This window comes from Carcharodon carcharias, chromosome 9, assembly GCF_017639515.1.
Source record: "Carcharodon carcharias isolate sCarCar2 chromosome 9, sCarCar2.pri, whole genome shotgun sequence".
NCBI lineage: Eukaryota > Metazoa > Chordata > Chondrichthyes > Lamniformes > Lamnidae > Carcharodon > Carcharodon carcharias.
This window is the reverse complement of record NC_054475.1, coordinates 30,042,062-30,067,936: the sequence shown is the minus strand read 5'-3', so window position 1 is coordinate 30,067,936 and position 25,875 is coordinate 30,042,062. Positions and strand designations below refer to the sequence as shown.

Below are 25,875 nucleotides of genomic sequence, written 5' to 3'. Positions count from 1 at the left end.
GGAGTGTTTTGACAGGCCCCCAGGTCAGTTCAAGGGTCAGTGAACAGCAGTTACCAGTTGGTCAGTTTCGGTAGGGTAAGAAGCAGGGGGAAGAAGCTCCATGCAGCAAAAGTACTGCTGTTACTTCCGAGAAGCTGAGAAGAGGGCCGAGGAGAAGCCCTGGTAATTAAAGAACGCCGCGAGGAAGCCCTGGCAATAAAGAGGGCTCATGAGAAGCCCTGGGAGCCATATCTAGCTCAGTACAGTCAGTAGACAAGATTGAAATCCTGGGAGGTGAGCAGTCATTGTAGTTTGAGTGGGAGCAACTTTTGGAGAGAATTCCAGGGAGATATCTTCAAAGGTGGAGATTCACGAGAAAGACAAAGTTTCAGTAAGACTGGTTGACCCACAGTGGGACTAACATCTGGGTGGGTTGTTGAGAAATCCATGGAATCCGTTTTGGTTGCATCTGTAACAATTCTTGAGCCAAATGAAAACTGGGCATCAGTGAGCAGGTTATTGCTAAGCAAGTGCCGCTTGATAGCACTGTTGATGACCCCTTACGTTACTTTACTGATGATGGAGAGTGGACGGATGGGGTGGTAATTGGCCTGGTTGGATTTGTCCCGCATTTGTGCATGGGACATACCTGGGCAATTTTCCACATAGCTGGGCAGATACCAGTGTTGTAGCTCTATTGGAACAGCTTGGCTAGGGGCGCAGCAAGCTCTGGAGCACAAGTCTTCAGTACTATTGCCAGAATGTTGTCAAGGCCCATAGTCTTTGCAGTATCCAGTGCCTTCAGTTGTTTCTTGATATCACGTGGAGTGAATCAAATTGGCTGAAGACTGGCATCTGTGATGGTGGGGGCCTCTGGAGGAGGCCGAGATAGGTCATCCACTTAGCACTTCTGGCTGAAGGTTGTTGCAAATGCTTCAGCCTTATCTTTTGCACTGCTGTGCTGGCCTCCTCCACCATTGAGGATGGGGATATTTGTGGTGCCACCGCCCCCAGTGAGTTGTTTAATTGTCTACCGCCATTCACGACTGGATGTGGCAGGACTGCAGAGCTTAGATCTGATCCGTTGTTTGTGGGATCGTTTAGCTCTGTCTATCACTTTCTGCTTATGCTGTTTGGCATGCAAGTAGTCCTGTTTTATAGCTTCACCAAGTTGAAACCTCATTTATAGGTATGCCTGGTGCTGCTCCTGGCATGGCCTTCTGCACTCTTCATTGAACCAGGGTTGATCCACTGGCTTGATGGTAATGGTAGAGTGGGGGATATGCTGAGCTAGGTTGCAGATGAGGTTACAGATTGTGTTCGAGTACAATTCTGCTCCTGCTGATGGCCCACAGCGCCTCGTGAATGCCCAATCTTGAGTTGCTAGATATTCTAAATCTATCCTATTTAGCATGGTGGTAGTGCCACACAACACGATGGAGGGTATCCTCAATGTAAAGGAGGGACTTTGTCCCCACAATGACTGTGACGGTAGTCACTCCTACCGATACTGTCATAGACAGATGCATCTGCGGCAGGAAGGTTGGTAAGGATGAGGTCAAGCATGTTTTTCCCTCTTGTTGGTTTCCTCATTGTGTCTTTGCCATACAATGGGGCTAGATGATGGCTCTTCACACTCACTTGCGGTTAACTGGTTTTTTTGCAGCTTCTGCAATGTTCCTAATTGAACAACCCTGGCTGAGGAGCTACCGCTTGAATAGATGTGCCCAGACAGCACCCCTCCATGGAATTCACACCTGACATTGTTCAAGGTTTACTCCAAACTCAAGCTTTGACTTCACATCTCCAAGTTTTCAATTTAATACAATTTAATTTGCAAGCTAGAGTAATTCTTCCAACTGCCTTTCCCTCTCAAAATCTAAACTGAGATAGAGCCCACGCACATCCATGCAGTGAATGATGAAGTTAGTATTTTCTCCACTTGAAATGCAGGCTTAACTTTCACCTCCTGTTGGTGCTCTCCATCCGGTAGATGCAGCCCTCACCAAAGCAAAGCTACATCTACCTTTTCCTATTCCTAAACTGAATTACCTGCTTTTGTCAGCAAACACAGATAGATAAATTAAACAAATGAGCCTTCTTACCAAGGTCCACCCGAAATCACTATATCAATGGGACACAAATGGCCTGTTACCAGGAAGAAATGCAACTTAACTACCTTTCAATTCCAAAGTTTTCCTTAATTCCAGGAAACAATAAGAATAATTTTTATCTCTAATGGAGTTTTATGACCCTCTCTCCTGGAACTGACCTTTAAAACAACATGGCTCCAAACTTTTAAGGGTACCAAGCCTCAAGCTTGTTTGAACTGCATTAATTTCATTGTTGCTCATCAGCTTCTCAATCATATGCTCTATTTTCTGCAGTTAAATCTTTAATTCTTAAAATTAAAAGTTATATTCTAGGACAAATGAATTACGAACTAGATACTCGTAGCACTTCTAATAAACTTAGCTAGTTTTCACTATGTATTTGATTATCAATCTTAATTTTTCTATTACTGCTTCTAGTCTGATTATCCTCCGTAAAACATCATGAAATATTTATAATATTTAGGAACCATATAAATCCAAGTTGATATTGTTTGAAGTAACATCCCCAAGAACATTAGCTCCTGCTCAATTTGTGGATCAACTGAATCTAACTCAAAAGGACCCAGCAGCATATAGGCATAAAAACTTCACACTTCTGCTGAATTATCTCTCCATATAGTCAATTTAAAATATGTGCCTTCAATGAGTTATTGGCTATCATTTACGATATCAGGATTGCCAGAGTTCACGAGGTGGGAGGGGGGATGGAAAAGAGAAAAAAAGGATGCAAAAAGTAGAATGAACTAGTGAATATGTGGTGACTCAAAAAGTAACAGTCAGACAAGGCAGGAAAGAGACAAAGCTCAGATCCCAAGTACCTTTGGATATTTTATATCTTAGAGGAGTTAAATTCCAATTGTTGTTAGTTGGCATTTGGGCACAAACCCTGTCAGATGGATTCACAACAAGAATCTCAATCATTAAGCATAGGAGGCAGCCATTCAGGTCAGCATGTCTGTGCCAGCTCAATGAAGAAGATATCCAATTCATCCCAGTTTGGTCCTTGCTTCTGCCCCATTGCCTTGCAATTTTTTTTCTTTGAAACACTGCAATCTTCTAAAGAAGTATTTTTAAATAACTTGTGAATCATGTAGGTCTTTGGTCAGATCTTCCAATGCCAACAGTGGCGAATGCTGAGGTGTCCACTGCTGCTGTACTTTAGCTTCCATCATAAGTCCTGACACATGCACAAGCACTGTAACTGCCCAGGAAGTTTGAACTTCCAATGGACTGATGTCTGCTACCCGGACCCATTCACAAATATCTCATATACTGATCGCAATGTTGGAGACTTGGGCTAGGTACCCGTTACTTATTCGGATTCTTCTCCTAAAATTTGAACACAGTTTAACCTCTAGTGTAACTCAGTGATTAAGTGTAACTAAACCCACCACCCCAACCAATCCCCAGTTGCACTTCCCCGATGCAAAGGTCAACCCCTGACTCCACTACAAGGCCAACTTCACACCTTCCTGATCCAACTGGCCACTGCCCCTGAACCGAATGCCCACACCCCCGAACTGAATGCCCACAGCCCCAATTATCCCCCCACACCCGCTCACTCATCCACTGAAAACCTTTCAAATCTTTAAACACTTACCTGAATATGGCAGCCGATGTTCATAAAAAAGCATGTGTCTTCCATGCTGCTCCTCTTCAACAATGTTTTCTGTGAATGGCTGCTGCAGCCAAGACAGGAAGGAAGGATACAAAAAGGTTGGAGTGCAGCGATCTTAGCAGTCAGAGGCGATTGCCCTGGGATCACCACTGGCAAGAAGACCTGGGCCTTAAGTTTGCTATCAATTTCATATTTCAGGCTGTATGTAATCTAGTTAAAAGAACAATAAGACTTCCAAAATAAAACTGAAGAAGTTTTTGTAATGTGATTGGTTTGTTTCCTGGCAATTGATAGTTCTGTACGAGGAGCTTTGAAAATAGTTGGCACTTGATAAGATAATGGAACAAATGTGGCAAAAAAAACTTCCTCCACAGATGCTATCAGATTTCCAGCATCCATTTTCCTTTTTCATTTTGTAGTCGTCTTTGATTAGTAGCTTTATTACATCTTGTGCAGGTTTAAGCAAATAACCATGGTTAACTTAACAGACGGTGGTCAGTTCAACCCAATCAGGGTAAAGTAAGAGGTATTTTATCTTGTGACACATTGAACTGTGCCAAACACTTTTCAACATATGAGGTGGGGGGAGCTGGTCGTGTGGTGATAATGTCACAGGATGAGCAATCCAGAGGTCCAGACTAATACTCTGGGGACACAAGTTCAGATCCCATCATGGCAGCTGGTGGGATGTAAACTCAATTAGTAAATCTGGAATTGTAAGTCTGGGCAATAATGACCATGAAATCATTGTTGATTGTTGTAAGGATTCATCTGGTTCACTAATGTACTTTAGGGAAGGAAATCTGCCCATCCTTACCTAGTCTGGCCTACATGTGACTCCAGGCCCACAGCGATGTGGTTGACTCTTAAATACTCTCTGAAATTGCTTAGCAAGCCACTCAGTTGTGTGAAACCATTACAAAATCTAAAAGGAATGAAACCGAATGAACCACCAGCATCGACCAAGGCACAGGAAACGACAACATACATCCAGCCCTGTCGACCCTGCAAAGTCCTCCTTACTAACATCTAAGGGCTTGTGCTAAAATTCGGAGAGGTGTTCCACAGGCTAGTCAAGCAACAGCCTGACAGATACTCACTAAATCATAGCTTACAATGCCCCAGACTCCATCCAAGGTGGTGGCACAGTGGTATACCGTCGGGAGGGAATTGCCCTGGGATTCCTCAACTCCAAAGCCAAATCGATCAGGTCAAACATGGACAAGGAAATCTCCTGCTGATTACCATCTACTGCCTATGCCCTGCATCCCCTCAGCTGATGAATCAGTTTGCCTCCATGTTAAACATCAACTGGAAGATGCACTGAGGGTGGCAATAGGATAGATATTGAACATATCTAACAACTCAAGACTGGGCATCCATGAGGTGCTGTGGGTCATCAGCAGCATCAGAATTATATACAACCATGAAATGTCGATTCATGGCCAAGCATATCCCCCACTCTTTCATTACCATAAAGCCAGGATCAAACATGGATCAATGAGAAGTGCAGGAGAGTATGTCAGGGAGCAGCACCAGGCGTATCTTAAAATGAGGTGCCAAACTGGTGAAGCTACAACACAGGACTACTTGCATGCTAAGCACCAAAAGCAGCATGTGATAGATAGAACTAAGCAACCCCAAAACCTGCAGATCAAATCTAAGCTCTGCAGTCCTGGCACATCCAGTCGTGAATAGCGATGGACAATTAAACAACTAACTGGAGGAGGAGGCTCCTCAAATATTCTAATCCTCAATAATGGGGGAGCCCAGCATATCAATGCAAAAGAAAAGGTTGAAACATGTGCATTCATCTTCAGCCTGAAGTGCAATGTCTCCAGGATTTATGGAAGGGAAATCATGTTCAACAAACCTACTGGAGTTCTTTGAGAATGTAACTAGCAGAATAGATAAGGGAGAACCAGTGGATGTGGTGTATTTCGATTTTCAGAAAGCTTCTGAGAAAGTCCCACATAAGAGGTTAGTGTGCAAAATTTAAACACATGGAGTTGTGGTAGTATACTGGTATCAGTTGAGAATTGGTTAGCAGACAGGAAACAAAGAGAAGGAATAAATGGGCGGTGACTAGTGGGGTACTGCAGGAATCAATGCTTAGGACCCAGCTATTTACAATATATATCAATGATTTGGATGAGGGAACCAAATATAATATTTCCAAGTTTGCTGACGACACAAATCTTAGCAGGAATGTGAGCGATGAGAAGGGTATTAAAAGGTTCAAGGCGATTTAGGCAGGTTGAGTGAGTGGGCAAATACATGGCAGATGCAGTATTATGTGGTAAATGTTAACTTATCCACTTCAGTAGGAAGAACAGAATGGCACAGTATTATTTAAATGATGATAGATTGGGAAATGTTGATGTACAAAGGGACCTGAGTGTCCTCGTACACCAATCACTGAAAGCAAGCATGCAGGTGCAGCAAGCAGTTAAGAAGGCATATGGTATGTTGGCCTTCATTGCAAGCGGACTTGAGTACAGGAGCAAGGATGTCTTACTGAAGCTGTACAGGGGATTGGTGAGACCACATCTGGAGTAATGTGTGCAGCTTTGGTCTCCTTACCTAAGAAAGGATATACATGCCCTAGAGGGAGTGCAGTGAAGGTTCACCAGGCTGATTCCTGGGATGGCAGGATTGTCGTATGAGGAGAGATTGAGCCAACTGGGCCTGTTTTCACTGGAGTCTAGAAAATGAAAGAGGATCTCATTGAGACGTATAAAATTCTGACAGGAATGGACAGACTGGATGCAGGGATGATGTTTCCTCTGGCTGGGAGGTGGGGGGGGGGGGTTCTAGAGCAAGGGGTCACAGTCTCAGGATATGGGGTAGACCATTTCAGACTAAGATGAGGAGAAACCTCTTCACTCAGGAGGATGGTGAACCTATGGAATTATCGGCCACAGAAGGCTGTGGAGGTCAAGTCACTGAATATATTTAAGAAATAAATAGATAGATTTCTGAACTCTAAAGGAGTCAAGAGGTATGGAGAGAGCGCAGGGACGTTGAGATAGAGGATGAGCCATGATTATATTGAATGGTGGAGCAGGCTCGAAGGGCCGAATGACCTACTCCTGCTCCTATTTTCTATGTTTCTAATTACAGATGCCATTCTTCAGCCAATTCGATTCACTCTATGTGATGACTGAAGGCATTGGATACTGCAAAGGCTATGGACCCTGACAACATATTACTGAAGACCTGTGCTCCAGAATTAGCTGCACCCCTAGCCAAACTGTACTAGTAGAGCTACAACACTAGCATTTACCAGACAATGTGGAAAAATGCCCAAGTATGCCCTGTCCACAAAAAGCAGGGCAAATCTAGCCCAGCCAAATACCGCCCCCATAGTCCAGTCCCGATAATTAGCAAAATGATGGAAGGGGTGGTCGACAGTGCTATCAAACTGTACTTACTCAGCAATAATCTGCGCACTGATGCTCAGTTCGGGTTCCGTCAAGGCCACTCAGCTCCTGACCTCATTACAGCCTTGGTTCAAACATGGATAAAAGAGCGTGAGGTGAGAGTGACTACCCCTGACATCAAGGCTGCATTTCACCGAGTGTGGCATCAAGGAGCCCTAGCAAACTGAAGTCAATGGGTACTGGAGAAAACTCACAACTGGTTGGAGTCGAGCCTAGTACAAAGGAAGATGGTTGTGGTGTTGGAGGTCAATCATCTCAGTCCCAGGATATCGCTGCACGAGCTCATCAGGGTAATGTCCTAGACCATCTTCAGCTCATTCAGTAATGACCTTACTTCCATCATAAGGTCAGAAGTGGGGACGTTCGTTGATGGCCGCACAATGTTCAGCACAATTCATGACCCCTCAGATACCAAAGCAATCCGTGCCCATATGCAGTAAGACCTGGATAACATTCAGGATCGGGCTGATAAGTGGCAAGTTACATTCGCATCACGCAAGTGCCAGAGCAATGACTATCTCCTACAAGAGAATCCAACCAATACCCCATGACATTTAGTGGCATTACCATCGCTGAATCTCCCGCAATCAACATCCTGGGGGTTACTACTGACCAGGAACTGAACTGGACCTGCCATATAAATACTGTGGCTGCAAGAGCAGGCCAAAGGCTAGGAATCTTGTGGCCAGTAACTCATTTCCGGGCTCCCCAAAGCCTGTCTACCATCTACAAGGCACAAGTCAGGAGTGTGATGGAATACTCTTCACTTGCCTGGTTGAGTACAGCTCCAACAACACTCAAGAAGCTTGACACCATTCAGGACAAAGCAGTCCACTTGACTGGCACCCCATAACACCACTTGCAACATTCATTCACTCCCTCCACCCCTGATGGACAGTGGCAGTCATGTGTACCATCTACAAGATGATTTGCAGCAACGCACCAAGGATCCTTTTAACAGCACTTTCCAAAATGGTGACCTCTACCACCTAGGAGGATAAGGGCAGAAGATACATAAGAACACCACCACCTGCAAGCTCCCCTCAAAGCCACACAGCATTCTGACTTGGCAGTGTATCATCGTTCCTTCACTGTCACTGGGTCAAAATCCTGGAACTCCCATCCTAACCATACTATGGGTACACCTACACCACATGGATAGCAGTGGTTCAACCTTCTCAAGGGCAATTGGGGATGGGCAATGCCTATATCACATGAAAGAATTTTTAAAAATGCAAAAATATTATATAGATAGATTTCAGAGTTTGATTATACAAGTCAAGAAGCATCAAAATTTATCTTGCAACATCACACACTGTAGAGCATTTAAGATTGGTCTGCACTGGAATGCTGCTTTGGGTGCATTAAAATGCTTAAGTTAGAGTTTAGTGAGTGAGGGAGTTTGGTGAAGAGGGGAAGGAGGTGCTCCTTTATTTTCTACCTTTACTCAGCCTCCGGTAGCTGGCTCTTACTTTGCTACAGGGGAATAAGCTGAATGAATGTCACAGGAGCTCTTACAGGAGGGGAGAGAGAGAGAGCTGGGAGTTTACAGATAAAATCTAAAAGTGATGTCACAGGAGTCCTGTAAGTTGATTGATTGGTAATTATAGGTCTTCCCAGATTCAGCACAGAGAAAATGAATGCTGAGTGACAAGTGAGTTATTGTATTAAACCGTGCTTTAGTAAACACTTTATATAAAGATTAAGATATGTCAGTGCAGCTTGGCCATGTGGAATGTGCATCCTGCAGAATGTGGGAAGTTGTACAGGCACAAAGTGCCCTCGATGACTACATCTGGAGGAGGTATCACCAGCTGCAGAAACTTTTGCTCCAGGTTGCGGAACTAGAGTGACAGCTGGAGTCACCGTGGTGCATCCATTAGGCTGACAATTACATGGGTAGCACATTTAGAGAGGTGTTCACACCGTAGCTAAGAGGTACGCAGGCAGAGAGGGAATGGTGACTGCCAGAGTACCTAAGAGAAACAGGGAGTGCAGGAATCCCCTGGAGGTTACCTCACTCTCTAACCATTTTTTTATTTTGGATATTGGTGAGTGAGATGGTTCCTCAGAGGAATGTAGCAAGAGCCAAGTTTGAGGCATCATGGGTGGCTCAGCTGCACAGGAGGGGGAGGAGGACGCGTGCAAGTGCTAGGGGTAGGGGATTCCATAGTTAGGGAGCAGACAGACGTTTCTGCAACTGTAGATATGATTCCAGGGTGGTATGTTGCCTCCCTGGTGCCAGGGTCAAGGATGCCAGAGCGCGGCTGCAGCACATTCTTTTGGGGGATGATGAACAGCCAGAGGTTGTGTTCCACATTAGGACGAATGACATGGGGAGGAAAAGGGATGAGATCCTGAAAATAGATTTTAGGGAGTTAGGAAAGGAGTTAAAAAGCAAGACCTCAAGAGCAGGAGTCTCAGGATTACTCCCAGTGCCACATACTAGTGAGCATAAGAATAAGAAGATTGAACAGTTCAACACACGGCTGAAGGCATGGAGGAGTAGGGAAGGCTTTAGATTTCTGAGGCATTGGGACCGGTTCAGTGGCAGGTGGGACACGTACAAGAAGGACGGGGTACACCTTAACAGGACTTGGACTAACGTCCTCGCAGGGAGGCTTGCTAATGCTGATGGCGAGGGTTTAAACTAAATTGGCAGGGAGGGGGGAACCTTAGGGGAAATTCAGAGTGGAGAGGAGAAAAACTGGCAGTGAGAAGTTGAACTGATAAGGAGGATGGATCAGAAAGTAGTTTCAAGGTAAATAGAATAGTTGTAGAGTTTGATAGAATTAGAGTAGGCAACAGTAAATCATTACATGGGGTCAGAATAAGGGAGGGGGAAGTAAAAATGCCTCAATCAGGGTTAATGTGTATATATGTGAATGCATGGAGTGTGGTTAATTAGATTGGTGAACTGCAGGCGCAAGTTGACAAATGGAATTATGATATTATTGCTATAACCGAGACCTGGCAGAAGACTGGGCATTAAATATTTCTGAGTACAAGGTGTCTCGGAGAAACAGGAAATGAAGAAAGATGGGGGAAGGCGAGTGGCAGTATTGATTAAAGATGGCATTACAATGCTGGAGAGGATGCTCCAGAGTGGTCAAGGATGGAATCTCTCTGGCTAGGGGTAAAGAATGAAAAATGCAATAACATTGATCGCTGTAGTATATAGAATTATAGGGTAATTACAATCGGGGATTTAAATTATCTAAATATAGGCTGGGATTGGAATAGTGAAAAATGATAAGAGAGGCCAGAATTTCTGGGAAGTCTTCAAGATAATTTTCTACACCAGTACATTTCCAGTCCAACGAGAGGTCAGTCACTGTTGGACCTAGTTTTGGGGAATGAGTTGGCCCAAGTGGATCAAATATCAGTGAGACGGCATTTGAGGTACAGTGACCATTGTATCATAAGGCTTAAGTTGGCCACGGAAAAGGACAAGGAACATCCCAGAGCAGGGATAATTAATTGAGGGGAAACCAACTTCGATGGGATAAGAGTGCATCTGAGTCAACCGAGTTGGAATCAAATGCTGGTGGCTGAACAATGGTGGCCACCTTCAAAGAAAAAGTATTGCAGGCAATGTCAAGGTATATTCCCTTGAAGAGGAAAGGCAGGACAAATAAATCCAAAGCACTTTGCACGATGAGAGAGATAGAGGTGAAGATGAAAAGGAAGAAGTGTGCGTATGACAAATGTCAAGTAGAAAGCACAATGGAAAATCTGGCCAAATATAGAAGGATGGGGACTTGCACGTGGAGACAGGAGAAATAGCAGAGGTATTAAACAAGTAACAAAACCAGAAAATGCTGGAAAAACTCAGCAGGTCTAGCAGCATCTGTGGAGAGAGAAACAGAGTTAATGTTTCGAGTTTGTATGACTCGAAACGTTAACTCTGTTTTTCTCTCTCTACAGATGCTGCTAGACCTGCTGAGATTTTCCAGCATTTTCTGGTTTTGTTTCAGATTTCCAGCATCCGCAGTATTTTGCTTTTATATTAAATAAGTACTTTGCATCTGCCTTTACAAAGGAAAAAGTTACTTACCAGGCTGATGTAAGAGGAGAATAGGTACACTAGAAGAATTTACAGTTGAGAAGCAGGAGGTGTTAGAAAGGCTATCTTCATTTAGAATAGATAAGGTACCAGGACCGGATGAGATGCATCCAATGGTACTGAGGGAAGTGAGAGTTGAAATTGCAGAGGCACTAGTGATAATCTTCCTGTCTTCCTTAGACACAGAGCTGGTGCCAGAGGGCTGGAGAATTGTGAATCTTACACCCTTGTTCAAAAAGAGGTGCAAGGATAAAGCCAGCAATTACAGACCAGTCAGTCTGACTTCGATAGTAGGGAAACTTCTGGAAACTATAGTTCGGGAAAAAAATCAATAGTGACTTATAAGAGTGCAGGATAATTAAGGAAAGCCAGCATGAATTAAATGAATTAATTATGAGAAATACATATTTAACTAACTTGCTGGAGTTTTTTGAGGAGGTAAAAAGAGAAGGTTTATAAGGGTAATGCTGTTGATGGGGTATTTATGGAATTCCAAAAGGGATTTGGTACAGGGTCACACAACAGACTTGAGCGCAAAATTCTAGCTCATGGAATAAAAGGGAAAGTACGTACTTGAATAAGAAATTGGCTGAGTGACAGGAAATGGAGAGTAGTGATAAATAGTAGTGATAATAGTTCAGGTTAGAGGAAGGCCTGTAGTACAGATTCCCAGGGTCAGTGCTGGGACCCTTGCTCTTCTTGGTATATATATTAATGACCTGTGGTGTTCAGGGCATGATTTCAAAATTTGCAGATGATGCAAAGATTGGAAACGTTGTCAACTGTGATGAGGATAATCTTGAACTTCAAAAAGGACAGACATGTTGGTGGATTGAGCAGACAAGTGGCAGGTGAAGTTCAATGCAGAGAAGTGTGAGGTGATTCACTTAGGTAGGAAGAATATGGAGATAGTATAAATAAAAGGGAGAAACGCTAAAGGAGGTGCAGGAACAGAGGGGCCTCAGTGTATATGTATGTAAGTCACTGAGGATGGCAGGGCATGTTGAGACAGCAGTTAATAAAGCATATAGTACCTTAGGCTTTATCAATGGGGGCATTGAGTACAAGAGTAAGGAGAAAAGAAGGCTGGGCAGAGATTTGATAGAGGTATTCAAGGTCCTAAGGGGTATGGGCTAGCGTAAATAGTGAGAAATGGTGAAAAAAGAAAATTGGATTGCTATCTGAAAAGAAAGAATGTGCAAGGTTACGGGGATAAGGCAGGGGAGTGGGACTAGGTAGAATGCTCTTTCAGAGAGCCAGTGCAGACTTGATAGGCCAAATAGCCTCCTTCTGCACTGTAATGTTTCTGTGATTTTCTGTATCAAATCGGGAAATTGAAGAATTTTAATTTTTTGTGCACTTAAAATATTTATCCTGTGGGTGGTGGAATTACTCATTGTACCTAGATGACATTTGTTACTTCCACATACCAATATAAAGCTGGGATCTTAAGCTTTATTGTTGAAATAAAATGTCAGGAACATTTACTATTTCCTCGGTGTGACATGAGTTCCACAGCAACTGTACACTGCACTCTCCCAACTTCAAGTGCAAAAGGTTTTGTCAGAACCTGTACAGCAACTCAAGGAACAAACTGTTCAGCCCAGCAAGGTGCATATTTCTTCTCTGAAGATCATACTTCACACTGATTGCTGAGATAGAGAAGCCCATGACTTAAAAAGTAAGCCTCTCAAGGATAATATTTAGGTATGAATGGCATATCAAAGGGTTGAGAAAGTAAATTATTTTCTTCAAAATAATCTGCAAAAAACACCGAACAGTAGAAATTAAAATAAACTCAACTGAGGTGTATAATTATATTGGCCCGGCTTTCACAGTCAGCAGAAACAGTCTCTGACTGGAAGGAAAGCTGCTCACAGAGATCTAGCAATTTCTGTGACTTTCCCTTTTCCCGATGGCAATTTAAATCTGGCATCAAATCAAAAGAATGTCTTGTCATGCAGCAACAGTGATGTCAGCATGCTGCTAAGCAGCAAATCACATTGAAATGTTCAGGCAGCAAACCTTGAAGTTTAAAGCACTTGATATTCTTCATTTTTAATTTAAATTTTCAGATAGAGAAATAAATGGTAATGATTGGATCAAAATAGTAGCTTAAATGAGGACAAACTTGTGAAAAAAGTAAAAATGTGGACATTTGTTTTATTATGGAGAAATCTGACATTCCATAAAATATAAAATTAGCTTTTCAGGGCTATTGCAGGTGTTTAGCAGTAATAATGAGCTTAGTACGCTGGTGCAACTTTTTCCCATGGGTTTTTACAGTGAACCAAATAACATATGAGTGGAAGTTTACATCATGTCAATTGATTTCAATTGAATGTAGTCTGCAGTGCCCGCTGGAGAAGTGTAATATCTCTGACAGCAACTTTTGGACCTCTATGTTATTCTACATATGTGCAGACTCCAGAAGTTGCTGTCATTTTCAGTGAAGTAAGGACAGCGAACACTGACGGTTTTGCCTTCAATAGCACCGCAAAATCGGACCACTGTTTTACTGGTCAAATAGCATGGCACTATCTCATATAGTTTGCTGGCTTTAATCAGCTCCCAGCAAAGAATGCACCTTAGCTATCATTATTATGTTGCTATAATTTGCACTTTATTTCAAACTATGAATATAACTGTACCAATTGCCCTTCAACCCTCTTATTGACTGCATTTGTTTCCATCCAACCTCTAATTGATAAATTATGACTGTCAAAAAGTTCAAGCCAGCGAAGTGTTTAGTGTAAACTTAGCTGCATTAACTGGCTGAACACCAATTCCTTTAAAGGGAATTCATTAAAAGTTGTCATTCATAATTAATTTTTCAAGCTGCCTTGAGAATCCAAAAAGTTCTTATTTGTGTCATTACATTCCCTAAATTTTTGTAAGATGAATTTGAATCACTCATTGTCTAAAAACTAACAATCTTATACATTTCTTTTATGAAAAATACCTTGCAAAATTAACTAATTTCCTGTTATCTGTGATTGCAGTATTTAACTTTTGTGTTTTATTATTAAAAGATATAGATTATTTTATTTATACATGCTTAACAAATTAAAAACAGAAAATCAACATTGCTTTATCCAGAAAAAGAATTTCTGGTTCTGAACATCAGTTTCAGAGATGCCAAAACTAAAATTCCTAATTTGTCTTTTCATTGTAATGTATTTTATAGGCACCTTCAGATCATGATCATATCACCAGATACCACAAATGCCCAGTATAGCAATACTTTCTGAAGATGTAAAAGACATGCCAAGATATTAGATCTTTAACATTCAGTTAAGCAACAGATTGACAAAATACCTCTTCAATCTAATGACCACAAAGTCTTCTGACCATCAAGAATGTGCACACAAAGAGATTGAAAATATATATTTTTTAAAACTGGGTGCTTTCATTGCTAATGTATGCATGTTAAGCTGAAGGCTACATGTTAGGACACCTGACAGACATCACTACCGCACTATATAAGCTTTATTCAGAGAGCCAGAGTAAATATTGCACAGTGGGTATAATTTTTGCAGAGTTAACAGGGAAATTATAGGGCCTAAATCTAGGGTTGGTAGCCTTAGCTCGCTATTAACTACAATTGGTTTATTGGCATTTTGTAAGAGACCTACCAGTAGGCCTGACTATTTCAGATGATAAGCCCTTATTAATATGAAAATCAGTGTTCTATGACATACAAATGAGCGAGATTTCCATTTTAGGAGAGAGTTTGCGTCTCCACAGGTCACCAGAGATGAGGGTCAACAAACCTAAGTTCTGGGCCCCACAACAATAACATGGATCACTGCCATTCTGGGGATACCCAACTCTTCATAGCACCACCTCACCATCACCAGCAACAGCCACCACCTCCCACCACCCCGCCAACTTACACCTAGTCAGGGTGACCCGATACTGGTCAACACTCACCCAACAAGCTGCATTGGGACTCCTGTTTGGCCCCCACAGATTGCTGGTCTACTGTCAATAAGGCCAATAGATTTACTGTTGTCCCTACATATGCAACAAGTACCAACTTGCCAACGTGTGCCAGATGGACCTGTACATCAGAGTATTTTATGAAGTGCTCATGAATTTGATACAATACAAACAAAGCTGATTGGATTAGTTTCACATTGTTACACATGTATTTACAATTCAATATCAAATGACGGTATTCCAGAAACAAGGGAATTTCCATCATTCAATGCTGTGAAATAAGCCCATGGAACTCAATGTAACTTATACCAGTCACAATGATGTTACATTGTTGTCATTTTAACTGCTTCCTCTCAATAATTATGTGGGCTACTGTCAGGATCTTTGATGGGTTATCTCCAGTGAGCACCAAAATAGACCTATGATTTATGATCTGCTTAATGTGATATGGAAATGAAACTATATCCATATAATCTATTCTACTATCACAATGCATTATGTAATTAATTGTCCTACCAACCTATTTTTAATTTTAATTGCTTTCTATTTATTGTAGATGCTAATTTCATTAAATCTTGGCTACCTCTATCCTACCGATTAGTTTAAAAGTGCATAATTCAAATTTGATGCAGTTCACCAGCTCTAATATAATGCTAGTTTACACTTCTGGTTTGATGGGGCCTGATATTGGGGATGGTGCATGGTCACAAATTCCTCGTCTTATGAATAGGTGCAGCTTACTATTGGTTTTCAAACTGAGCACAACATGCCAATCTCATGGAATCTGAGAGGGGTTCTCAAAGGATCTGAGAGGAGATCCCAAAAGGAACTATCAAATCATCAGATTTTCATTCCCTGAAAATTCTGTATTCTAAATGTGCTAAGTTTTCCACTTAATAGCATGTTATTTTTGTTGCTACACACTCAATTGTTTTCTGAAGTGATAAGGCTGCTTTTCTTTTAGTATGTGACTCCATCTTTAGAAGTTAGTACAAGAGGTTCCCTAAGGAAATATTGATATTTGCAATAGGTCATAGATGATAGAAAAGTTAATAGGAAACTCCACAATAAAGAACAAGTCAATGTAGGAACAATTCACACAGGTCATAAGACTGCAGCATAAAATTCTAAACATCAACAACTCACCTGCCAGTGCCTTTACTAGCAACTTACAATAAACATCATTATGTATTCTGTATCAAATAGGACATTTGCCAATAGTGATAGTGCTCCAATTGGGTTAGATCCTACTAAACCATTGGTTACTATTTAGTTGTCCAAAAACACTGCTGGATCACACCACCATCGGGAAAATTGCTCACTTGTGCGTTATTTCAGATTATGCATGTCAATGTTCGCAGGGACTCCTTACATGGAAATGTTTGGTAAACCACTGTGTTACAAACAGGAAGCTGTCCAGTGTTGGACTGATGTTCTGAATCCATGCAACAGTATTAGTAACATTAATACATGACACCAGCAGCTCCTCCATGCTACAGTGTCATTCCATTAGAGTACAGGATACACAACATGCACATTGCATTAATGGAACAATCTCTTGAGTTCCTTAAAGATTGTGAAGTGAAATTACATTTTTAAAGACATTCTGTGATACTTCATAGCACTTCAAGTTTTGTCAACAAATTGGAAGATAGAAGAAATGTCAAAGTTTACAAGTATCAGACTTCTTTCAAATCTTTAAATTTCCCAAAGGTCTGTAATTATTATATGCCTGGGTCGTCTCATTAACACCAAAAGGTGCAGTTATTTTTCCAATTAATTTACTCATTCTAATCAAATGGCAAATCATTTCTTTTTAAGCGTAAATCAGTTTGACTGAACCTAAAAATTAGTTCTAACCGCTAAACAAAGAATCTTTTAAGTATTTTCCAACATAGTTTTCCAATATCTGGAAAACAAGAAGCCAGGTTCATCTCTTGTGGCAAGAATTCCATGTTACAACTACTCTGAAGCACAACTTCAAAACATGCATCAAGTTTGTTAAATCCACTAGATAGTTCCAAGAAGTCTAATATGACCCACCAGGATCAGTTTCTAAAGCACACTGAGGTGAGGGGGGTGGGGGGGGGGGGGGGTGGGGGGGGGGGATACTTTATAATACTTTACACCATTAACTAAAATACCCATAACACTCACCAATAACTAATCCTTTTTTAAATGGGTATTAAATAAAGAAAAATCATTCCCTCCATAATGGCTTTGCTGAGTAGACCTAGATATATTATTAATTAAGGTGTTTTAACGTGATATTTGATGAGTGAAATTAAAATCATAATTCCAATTTGACTTGAGAAAAGACCTCTAATATTGCTGAATGATTCATTCTTACATTTGATATTTTATAGTTTGACATTTGTAGATACATTAACCAATAATGTCAGTGCTATGCATTAGCCCAAGCCAATTCAAGACAATTTGTCCCTTCTGTAAGATCCCCTTCTGACCATTACTCCATTTTTTAATAGTATCATTATGACTTGCAAGCATTCTCACATCACAGCTGCAGAAGACAGTTTATTGAGGAAATCAGTCATAATATCTCAATGTATGTACTCCCATTACCCTAACCAGCATTCCATGTGTTTATCCTACTTTGTGCGAGGAACTCAACAGTCACAAAATTGCCTTTTACTAGTTTGACCCTGCAGACCTTTACCCTGTTTCAGCAATGCAAAGTTCTGTCATTTCCTGGAGCCTCCAATCATTAAATAAACCCTTTAGACTTAGTGCAACATTGAGATTTTCAGTTCTGCTAGATTAAGGCCAACAGGACGGGACAGTGTCTACTACAAATAGCAGCTAGGGCTACCTTGTTGAAGTAATGTAGGGAGACGCCATTATTATTTCATGCAATACTTAGTTTGGAACTGCTTAACTTATAACAGGATACAAAGTGAAGAATTACAGTCTATGTCATTATAGTTCACACATTTAAAATATAGACATGATTCTGTGAAAAATTAAGATACTACTATATTATTTAACAAATATTCTTGGATCTTCAGCTAAATTTGGAGGCAGGCATATTCAACTATTTTGGAATGAGAAAAAAACAAGTTAACTAGAAACAGTAAAAAATTACAAATATCTTAAAATATTTTCACATAACAAATGTAAAGTTAAACAAATAATATATAAAAAGCTTAAGCCACAAGTGTTTTAAAATAGGCTGAAGACTGTTCTTCAGCCTATTTTAAAACACTTTTGGCTTAAGCTTTTTATATTTTATTTTTATTTAAGTTTACATTTGTTATGTAAGACTGTTCTTCTTACATTCATACAGAAAACAAACACTGGGGACTCTTCACAAATAAAGTATAAATGTGCCAAACATCATTTTTCTAATTGCTCAATTAGCTAAGATTATATTTTCTAATGTTGGACTTTTAGTTTCCTTTTTTTTAAAAAGTATCTAGTTTCAGGATTTGTGTGTTTTAGAGGTATAGTTTTGTTTTGGAAATTGGATTTCAAATGTAGATAAATGGTAACAATTGGTTGCGAAACTGGTAAATAGACCTGGGGCATACATTTCACAGGGCAACTGTGTTTAGACAACAAGGTCAGGGTTGGAAGTAAAAAAAAACTTAGAATATTAGATGATCCAGCTCTTAACATCGGTACGAACAGGAAGTCTACAGCTATTTCAATAAGGGATTTAAATTAATTATTCATGTGGTTCCTAGATCAAAGATGCTAAAAGTACCTATGTAAACAAAAGCATTTCTTGATTGTACCAGCAAGTCTGGAGAGGAGGACTGTTAACTCAATTAGAGATATAAATTAGTCATGTGGGTCACAGAATCAAAGGGGTTGTTTTGAAGGAAAAATTTCTGTCACGTTACCATGGGGATGACCTGTGGGGGTAGGGAGGTTCCTTTGTTTTTTCCTATATGTTTGATCACCGAAGCAGTCAGCAGTTCAGTTTGGGAACAGGCAGAGAAAGCTGCAGCTCACTGAGAGCCAAGGGAGCAAAAGAGATAATTGTTAGCCCAGTCTGCACCTTAAGCAGAGAAAATACTAACTTTATCATTCACCATGTGGAATATGGATTGAAGCCTGTGCCCAGAAAGGAGACTCCTAGTTCTCCTAGCTGAGGTTTTATGTTGAAATTATGCAATAAAAAAAGCACGAAAAGAAAGTGAAAACTGTTGACGTGCAAAGCTTGGATGCTTCACTGCTCCTGTGCCTGAAAGTGTATTTGAATTTACCTCTGAATACATAACCCAATGCCATCTACTGCCTGTATGAGGAATTCAAGAGTTCCCTGTCACTCATTTTCTGATTTGAAACATTCAGTAGGTAAAAATGCAAATATTTCAAGGGTTAAAATTTTGTTGTGTATATGTCACAAAAAACAAGAACTATACATAAATCCATCAGTATACAATAGTATGGTTGATTGATAATATCATTTGAGAAGTTGAGAAGAAACATGCAACATTGTGAGAGCAGCATCAGAAATGGTAATGACCATGGTATTCTCCAGAAGACCAACTCTGTCTCACCTGAGGAGGCAGTAAACTCAAGAGGAAAGTAGCAACAATGGGAACAAATTTGGATGTAAGGCAGTGCATCAGACGATAGTACAGACTAGAAGTCTTTAAAGTTGAAAGAATTGCAAAAAATAGTTCGACTATTATCAACAATTCATATGTGCATTGCTTCAAAAAAATTACTTACAGCTGTTGTCCATTTTCTTACACAAATTAATTCACAAAGACACAAGTATTTGCATGGCAATGTACTAAAACACATATGGAGGTCACTCATTACTTGGGAAGTGCAAAGTTCAGGTCGGGTAGAGGGACAAAGGAATCTCAGTGTATAAATAAACAAAAACTAAAAAGTTATACCACAGCTTAGTAAGGCCATTAAAAAAGCATACCAAACACTAGGCTTTAATTCTGGAGGGACAGAATTGAAAAGTAACAAAGTTATGCTAAACCTGTTTTGAATCTTGGTTAGACCACACGGTGTGCAGTTCTGGTCATTATATTATAGAAAGGGTGTGGAGGCACAGAAGAGTGCGCAAAGAAAATTTATGAGGATGATATCAGAAATGAGTGGGTATATATATCAAGAAAGGATGAACATGATGAGTCACTTTTGAAAAAAAAGGCAGCTGCAGGGTGAACAATTAGGGTTTTTAAAATTATGAAAGATTTTGATTAGTGGATACAGAGAGAATGTTTCCACTTGTAGGAACAGCCTAACTAGAGGCCATCAGCATATGATAATAGCTAAGAAATCCAGTAGGAAATTCAGAAGAAATTCCTTTACCCAAAGAGCAATGAGAATTTGGAACTTGCTACCACAGGGAGTGGTTGAAGCAAATAGTGTAGATGATTTAAGGGGGACATAGCCAATGGTGAAGGCTGAATTATTCAAATCTCAGAGGGAAACTTGAAACAACTGTCATACCCATTTTTGCAATTTGTATGTTTTGAGATGCAGGCTTTGAATTCAGTAGTAATAAGACCACCAAGTCTCAAGAGGTTTTTATAAAACTAAGTTAAACATTTATTAATACACGAAAGATTGTAAACACATACATATGTCTACAAAATTGCTATTATAATAACTACAAAAATCCCCTAATTAATCTGGCTCTCAGTTACACCCCGGTTAAGGCAACAGTAAATCTCAGGTTTAAACAGACACCTGGCAAAGCACACCCTGGGCAGTCGCATTCCAAATGAGTTTCTTTCAGCTCTGGGTCCTTGCAGACAGCAGCTTGAGGCTTACAGGCTGGAGGCTTCTCACACTTGTTGGATCTTAAAATGCTGCTACCTCACACACAATCTCCTTTATATATATATCTTTCTCTTTGAATATAAATTTTCCATTGTATCACTAGGCTTTTAACTTTACCTCTTCTAACAATAACATCCTTCTATCCCACCAATTTTATTAGTGAAAAAAAAAGCTGAAAAAAAATAAATACATTGCTTGGCATCTTCTAGCTAGGTGCAAGATTTCACCCATAGTGGATTATTTTAACAAATACAAATTTGTATTTTACCTTCTACCTTCCTTATGTTTACCTAACTAACATCTCAAAGCTCCTATACATCAAAGCACCCAGACTAGCTGGCTTTAATCCACTAGAACTCCATTCTAAAAAATAATTTCCAAGAACATTATAGACATTAATATCTCTTCATGGTAGATAGACAAGCATAAGGGAGAAGGAAACAGAGGGTCATGATGATAGATTTAAATGAGGAAAGGTGGGAGGAGGGACAAGTGGAGCATAAACGCTGGCATGGATGCATTGGGCCGATTGGCTTGTTAGAGCGCTGCATATCCAATATAATCCTATGCACATGCTAAAGTGTTAAATGGACAACAGCTGAGAGCTTTGGAACTCTGCCCTCACACTCCTTACAGAGTACCTCTTAAAGTTGCAAGTCTGGTTCATGTAAGGGTCATTAAACAATTCTGGTTCACTTGCTCCAGACTGGTTTTTGCTCCTGATTAACTTGTCATAGCACTGTATGCCACCATGGCAACACAAGTGCATTCCTACTGTAAGGTTAAAAGTAAACCAAAGCATAGCATTCAAAAACCATTTCGACTAGCCACAAATGTTACAATTGTGAATTGGAGGAGGATAGAAATGTCTCAGATAATAAACAGGATGCTTTTTGATGGATGTTAAGACATGCAGCCATTCCTAGGGTGCTCGATCAGTTGCTTACTATACAAATAAGGCTTTACTTGGGTGAACACTGCTGCTCAAGGCTAAGCAAACTATTTGGGTATATCTCGATGGAGATTAAACAGCAAATATACAGCGTGCTTGTGCAGTTTTGTGCTACAATTTTCACAGCAAATTAACATGCGTGTGTAAAATAAGCAAAAAAAGGAAGCACAGGTACACTAATCTCTTTTCCCCAAAAAATTAACACAAAAGGAACAACTACTATCTGATCTCAATACAGATAGCATTGACAAGAATCTTCCATGACAAGCATTTCCTATTCTTTATATTATAAACATGCTTTACGCTGCTTAATTAAAATGTGCGATACATAAAAAGTGGGACTACCTGGCTTCCAAAATAATAAAAAAAACCTCAATGTACAATCAACATCAAAACTGATATCATAATCAATATTGATATTATATACAATATCATGAAACAATATTACTAGGAAATGCATATTGGTTTGCTCACCTCTTGAACAGAAGGTTGTTGAAACAGAGGAATGAGGGGGTTAGTTCTGGGAATGTCAATGTGAATCTATGAACACAAAGGAAAAATTAGATTACCTCAAAGCAGTTTAACATAAAGATTTATTTATTTAATCTTGAAGTGATTTCCATGCACAAGAATGTTCTCTTAATAGAGAACTCTTAATGTCATTTAATTTTTTTCCAACTACATGGGTAAAATTCACTCATTTAAAATTGCGCAGTATTAAGAGAATCAGCTTTTATGAAGTCACTTAACAAAGTAGTGTGAAGGACTGTATATAAAAGAGTGCAAAACTAACACAGCTCAATGAGAATATCACTGAAAACAATGTAGGTTAATAATGGTCATTTGTACTGATGTTAATCCAGCTCCCTTACAATGTTCCATTCAATATTCAAACAAGACTTTTAACTTAAGAATAAATTGATAGAAAACATCAATGATGCTAAAATAAACACTATTTGGTTGGCATGAGTGTGCTAGGGGGATTATTTTAAAATTGAATGAAGTACATTTTTATTTCTTGTAGTATTTGATTGAACAACTGAAGACCGTAGATAACAGTTCGAACAAAAAATTTACAACCATCCAAATATAGCCCAGTGTGGTGCAATTAAAAAATAATTGTTTTAAAACATATTTTTTTCTTGAACAGCAGGTTCCTCCGGTAGGAAACTGATTACTTAAAGGGGAAGCAGAAGAACCATTCAAGGAAAATATTTATTGTTAATACTGCTCTTGCTTTGAAAGTCAACTGGATGTTAGAATTCTCACATCCACGTCAGAAGATCTGGGTTCAATTCCCATTCCATACACACTGGGTGTATAACCTATGCTAACATATTAATGTGGTAATGAGGGAGAGTTGTTCTGTTGGAAGGTGCTACCTTTCAGATGAGATATTAAACCATGGACCTTATTGGCACTCTCAGATGAATCCCATGACGCTCTTCAAAGAGCAGAGGGAATCTCTCCTGTTATTCTGGCAAACATTTATCCTTGAAGTAACACTACCAAATTAGATTATTTGATCATTTATTTTAAAGTTATCTTTGGGATCATCCTTTTCTCAAGTTGGCTACCACATTTGTCTCCACAATTACAGTGACCATACTTTAAAAATTTTTAATTGGATGCAAGTTGTTTTGGGATGTCCTACGGTTGTGAAAAGCACATTATAAATGCATGCTCTTTCTACTTTAAAAAATAGAATAATACTTCCAATTAAGTTTCTTCAATTTTCCTTACACCCAACTATATATTCAAGCTGAAAGCAAAATACTGCAGATGCTGGAAATCTGAAGTGGAAAAATTCAGCAGGCCTGGCAGAGAAGAAACTGAGTTAACATTTCAAGTCCATATGGCTATACTTCAGCTCTAAAAGAGTCGCACGGACTCAAAACGTTAACTCTTGTTTCTCTCCCCACAGATGCTGCCAGGCCTGCGGAGTTTTTCCATCATTTTCTGTTTTTATTTAATATATTCAAGCTTCTATTTAAAGGGTCTTGAATATGATTATCCATTCTGCCAGGCCACTGTATTGACATCAATTACAGGGAACATCTCCACTGGAAACCATGTAGATACAACTTGAAATTGGCCTGAAAACTGTTCCACAGCCATATGACCTAATTATATTACACAACAGATGCATATTTTCCAACATGTAACATTCTCTTCTCGGGTCTTTTGACTGCAGGAGCTCCCATTTTAAAATTACGTACTCTTCTGCTTGCAATCCAACCACTCAAAATATTTCTCAATATTGGTGTTGCCCTAACAACGAAGCAGAGAGGTGTACTGAGATTCTTAATGCTAGTGATTTTTTGAAAAGAATGTCCAAGAAATTGAGAAATGTTCATTTTCTTCCAATTAAATGGAACAGCATTTTGAATTAAAAGTACTCCCCGCCCCCCCTTCAACTTTCACTCTCACCCACCCTTCAAATGCCACTCTTTAAGCCAGAATTTTCACTGCAATATCAAAATTTCTCAGCTGGAACTTGTCAATTGTCAGAGTTCAACTAGGCAGGGCACTGCATTCAAGGCAGTATTGAATTCCAACAGAATAAAATAAATAGCTAAATTTATGGCAAAACACCATTTAAGTTAAGCAGCATTTTTTAAGATACAAATTATCTTACTAAACCTCTGATTATAAAACAAACTAGAGTATTAGTAGTTGGAAGGTGCATTTTAAACTGCATTTAATACCTGACGATAGGTATCCTGGTGATGTTCTTCATTTCTGGAATCATAATATTGTTCGATGAATCCAAAATATTCTTCCCGTTTTCGCTGCAGAGTGATTTCCCTTCTCTCCATATTTGCAGGTAGATAACCCTATGAAAAACACAGAAAAATTATGTGATGACATGAAAAACGCAAAGGAATAGAACAAAACGAAAGGGAGAGAGCTCAGTCCTTTTATTCACCCTGTCCCAAATAATGCGGTGAAACTTTTACAGTTGGAAAGGAACAAAACTGCACTCACACAATTACATTCATCACTATTCCTAAGGGGTACCTACCAGCCTATCCAAAATGAGCAAAGAATGCAAATAAATTCAAAACAACTACTCCAACATTCAACTTAAATGACTGTGTGGTCTTGTGGTTTTATTTGCAGCACTTTTGTCTCTCAGCCAGAAGCCTCTGGTTCAAGACCAAGGAATTTAAGATGACCACAAAAAGAGCAGCCACAATATGGTTCATCAGGTTATTAATCAGCCTACAAGGCCTCCCAATATTCCACACCACGCTCAAAGGGAAAGAGTTCGGAAACACAAAAATAACAACAACTTAAGTTTTTTGTGTGGCAAAATACAATAAAAAGAAACTGGATTAAGGAGACTACAAGTTCCAGTCCTGACATTAAAGCTGACATAAACTGGTATAGTCAGCTTTTCTGAAGCCAGATTTTCTCCAGGAAACAGATACTTACAGTAAATATATTATCTAACAGATTGCATGAAAAATAACACATTTTGTTTTAATGTTTATTCCCTCATGTCCAAGACATGAGGCTATATGATACTATTTGGTTTAGTCATCAATCATCAGGTATGGTTGCCTTAACAACATCTACCACAGTGGGTCTCATTCCTCTGCCAAAACCACTCTCTACTACAGGAGAAAAAGCAAAATAAGCACCAGCTTCCTTTAGTCATTATTAGACATCTCCTTAAACCTCTCTCTTTTCCTTACACACCCAACAACAATTGCTGAGAACATCCATTCAGATGCCCGATACCCCACTTTCCCACCAAGCTAGACACTGCCGTAGCCCTGAATTTACAACCTTGTCCAGTTTCTTTCCCAGCTTCCCTCATGCCCTCTTCAACCACACCTTTACCATGAGACCTACTTGCTGATCCCTTGACCTTATTCCACTACGGAACAACTAACTTCTCTTTCCTGGCCCCATGCTGGTTGACGTTATAAATCCTCTCTTCAGGGATAGTCTTAGTCATCAACTCCCTCCTCAAAAAC

General features: G+C 39.8%; 1 protein-coding gene across 4 annotated transcripts in view; it reads right to left on the bottom strand.

Annotated features, from left to right (window-relative positions):
* Positions 1-25,875, bottom strand: part of tbc1d22b (TBC1 domain family, member 22B) — a 355,700-nt gene that overhangs the window by 204,118 nt on the left and 125,707 nt on the right. For all 4 annotated transcript variants that reach the window (XM_041195481.1, XM_041195479.1, XM_041195482.1 and 1 more), the window contains 2 exons: positions 24,598-24,726; positions 22,364-22,429 (listed from right to left, as the gene is read on the bottom strand). In XM_041195481.1, the coding sequence (XP_041051415.1) occupies positions 22,364-22,429; positions 24,598-24,726 (195 nt within the window). The remainder of the gene's footprint in view (positions 1-22,363; positions 22,430-24,597; positions 24,727-25,875) is intronic.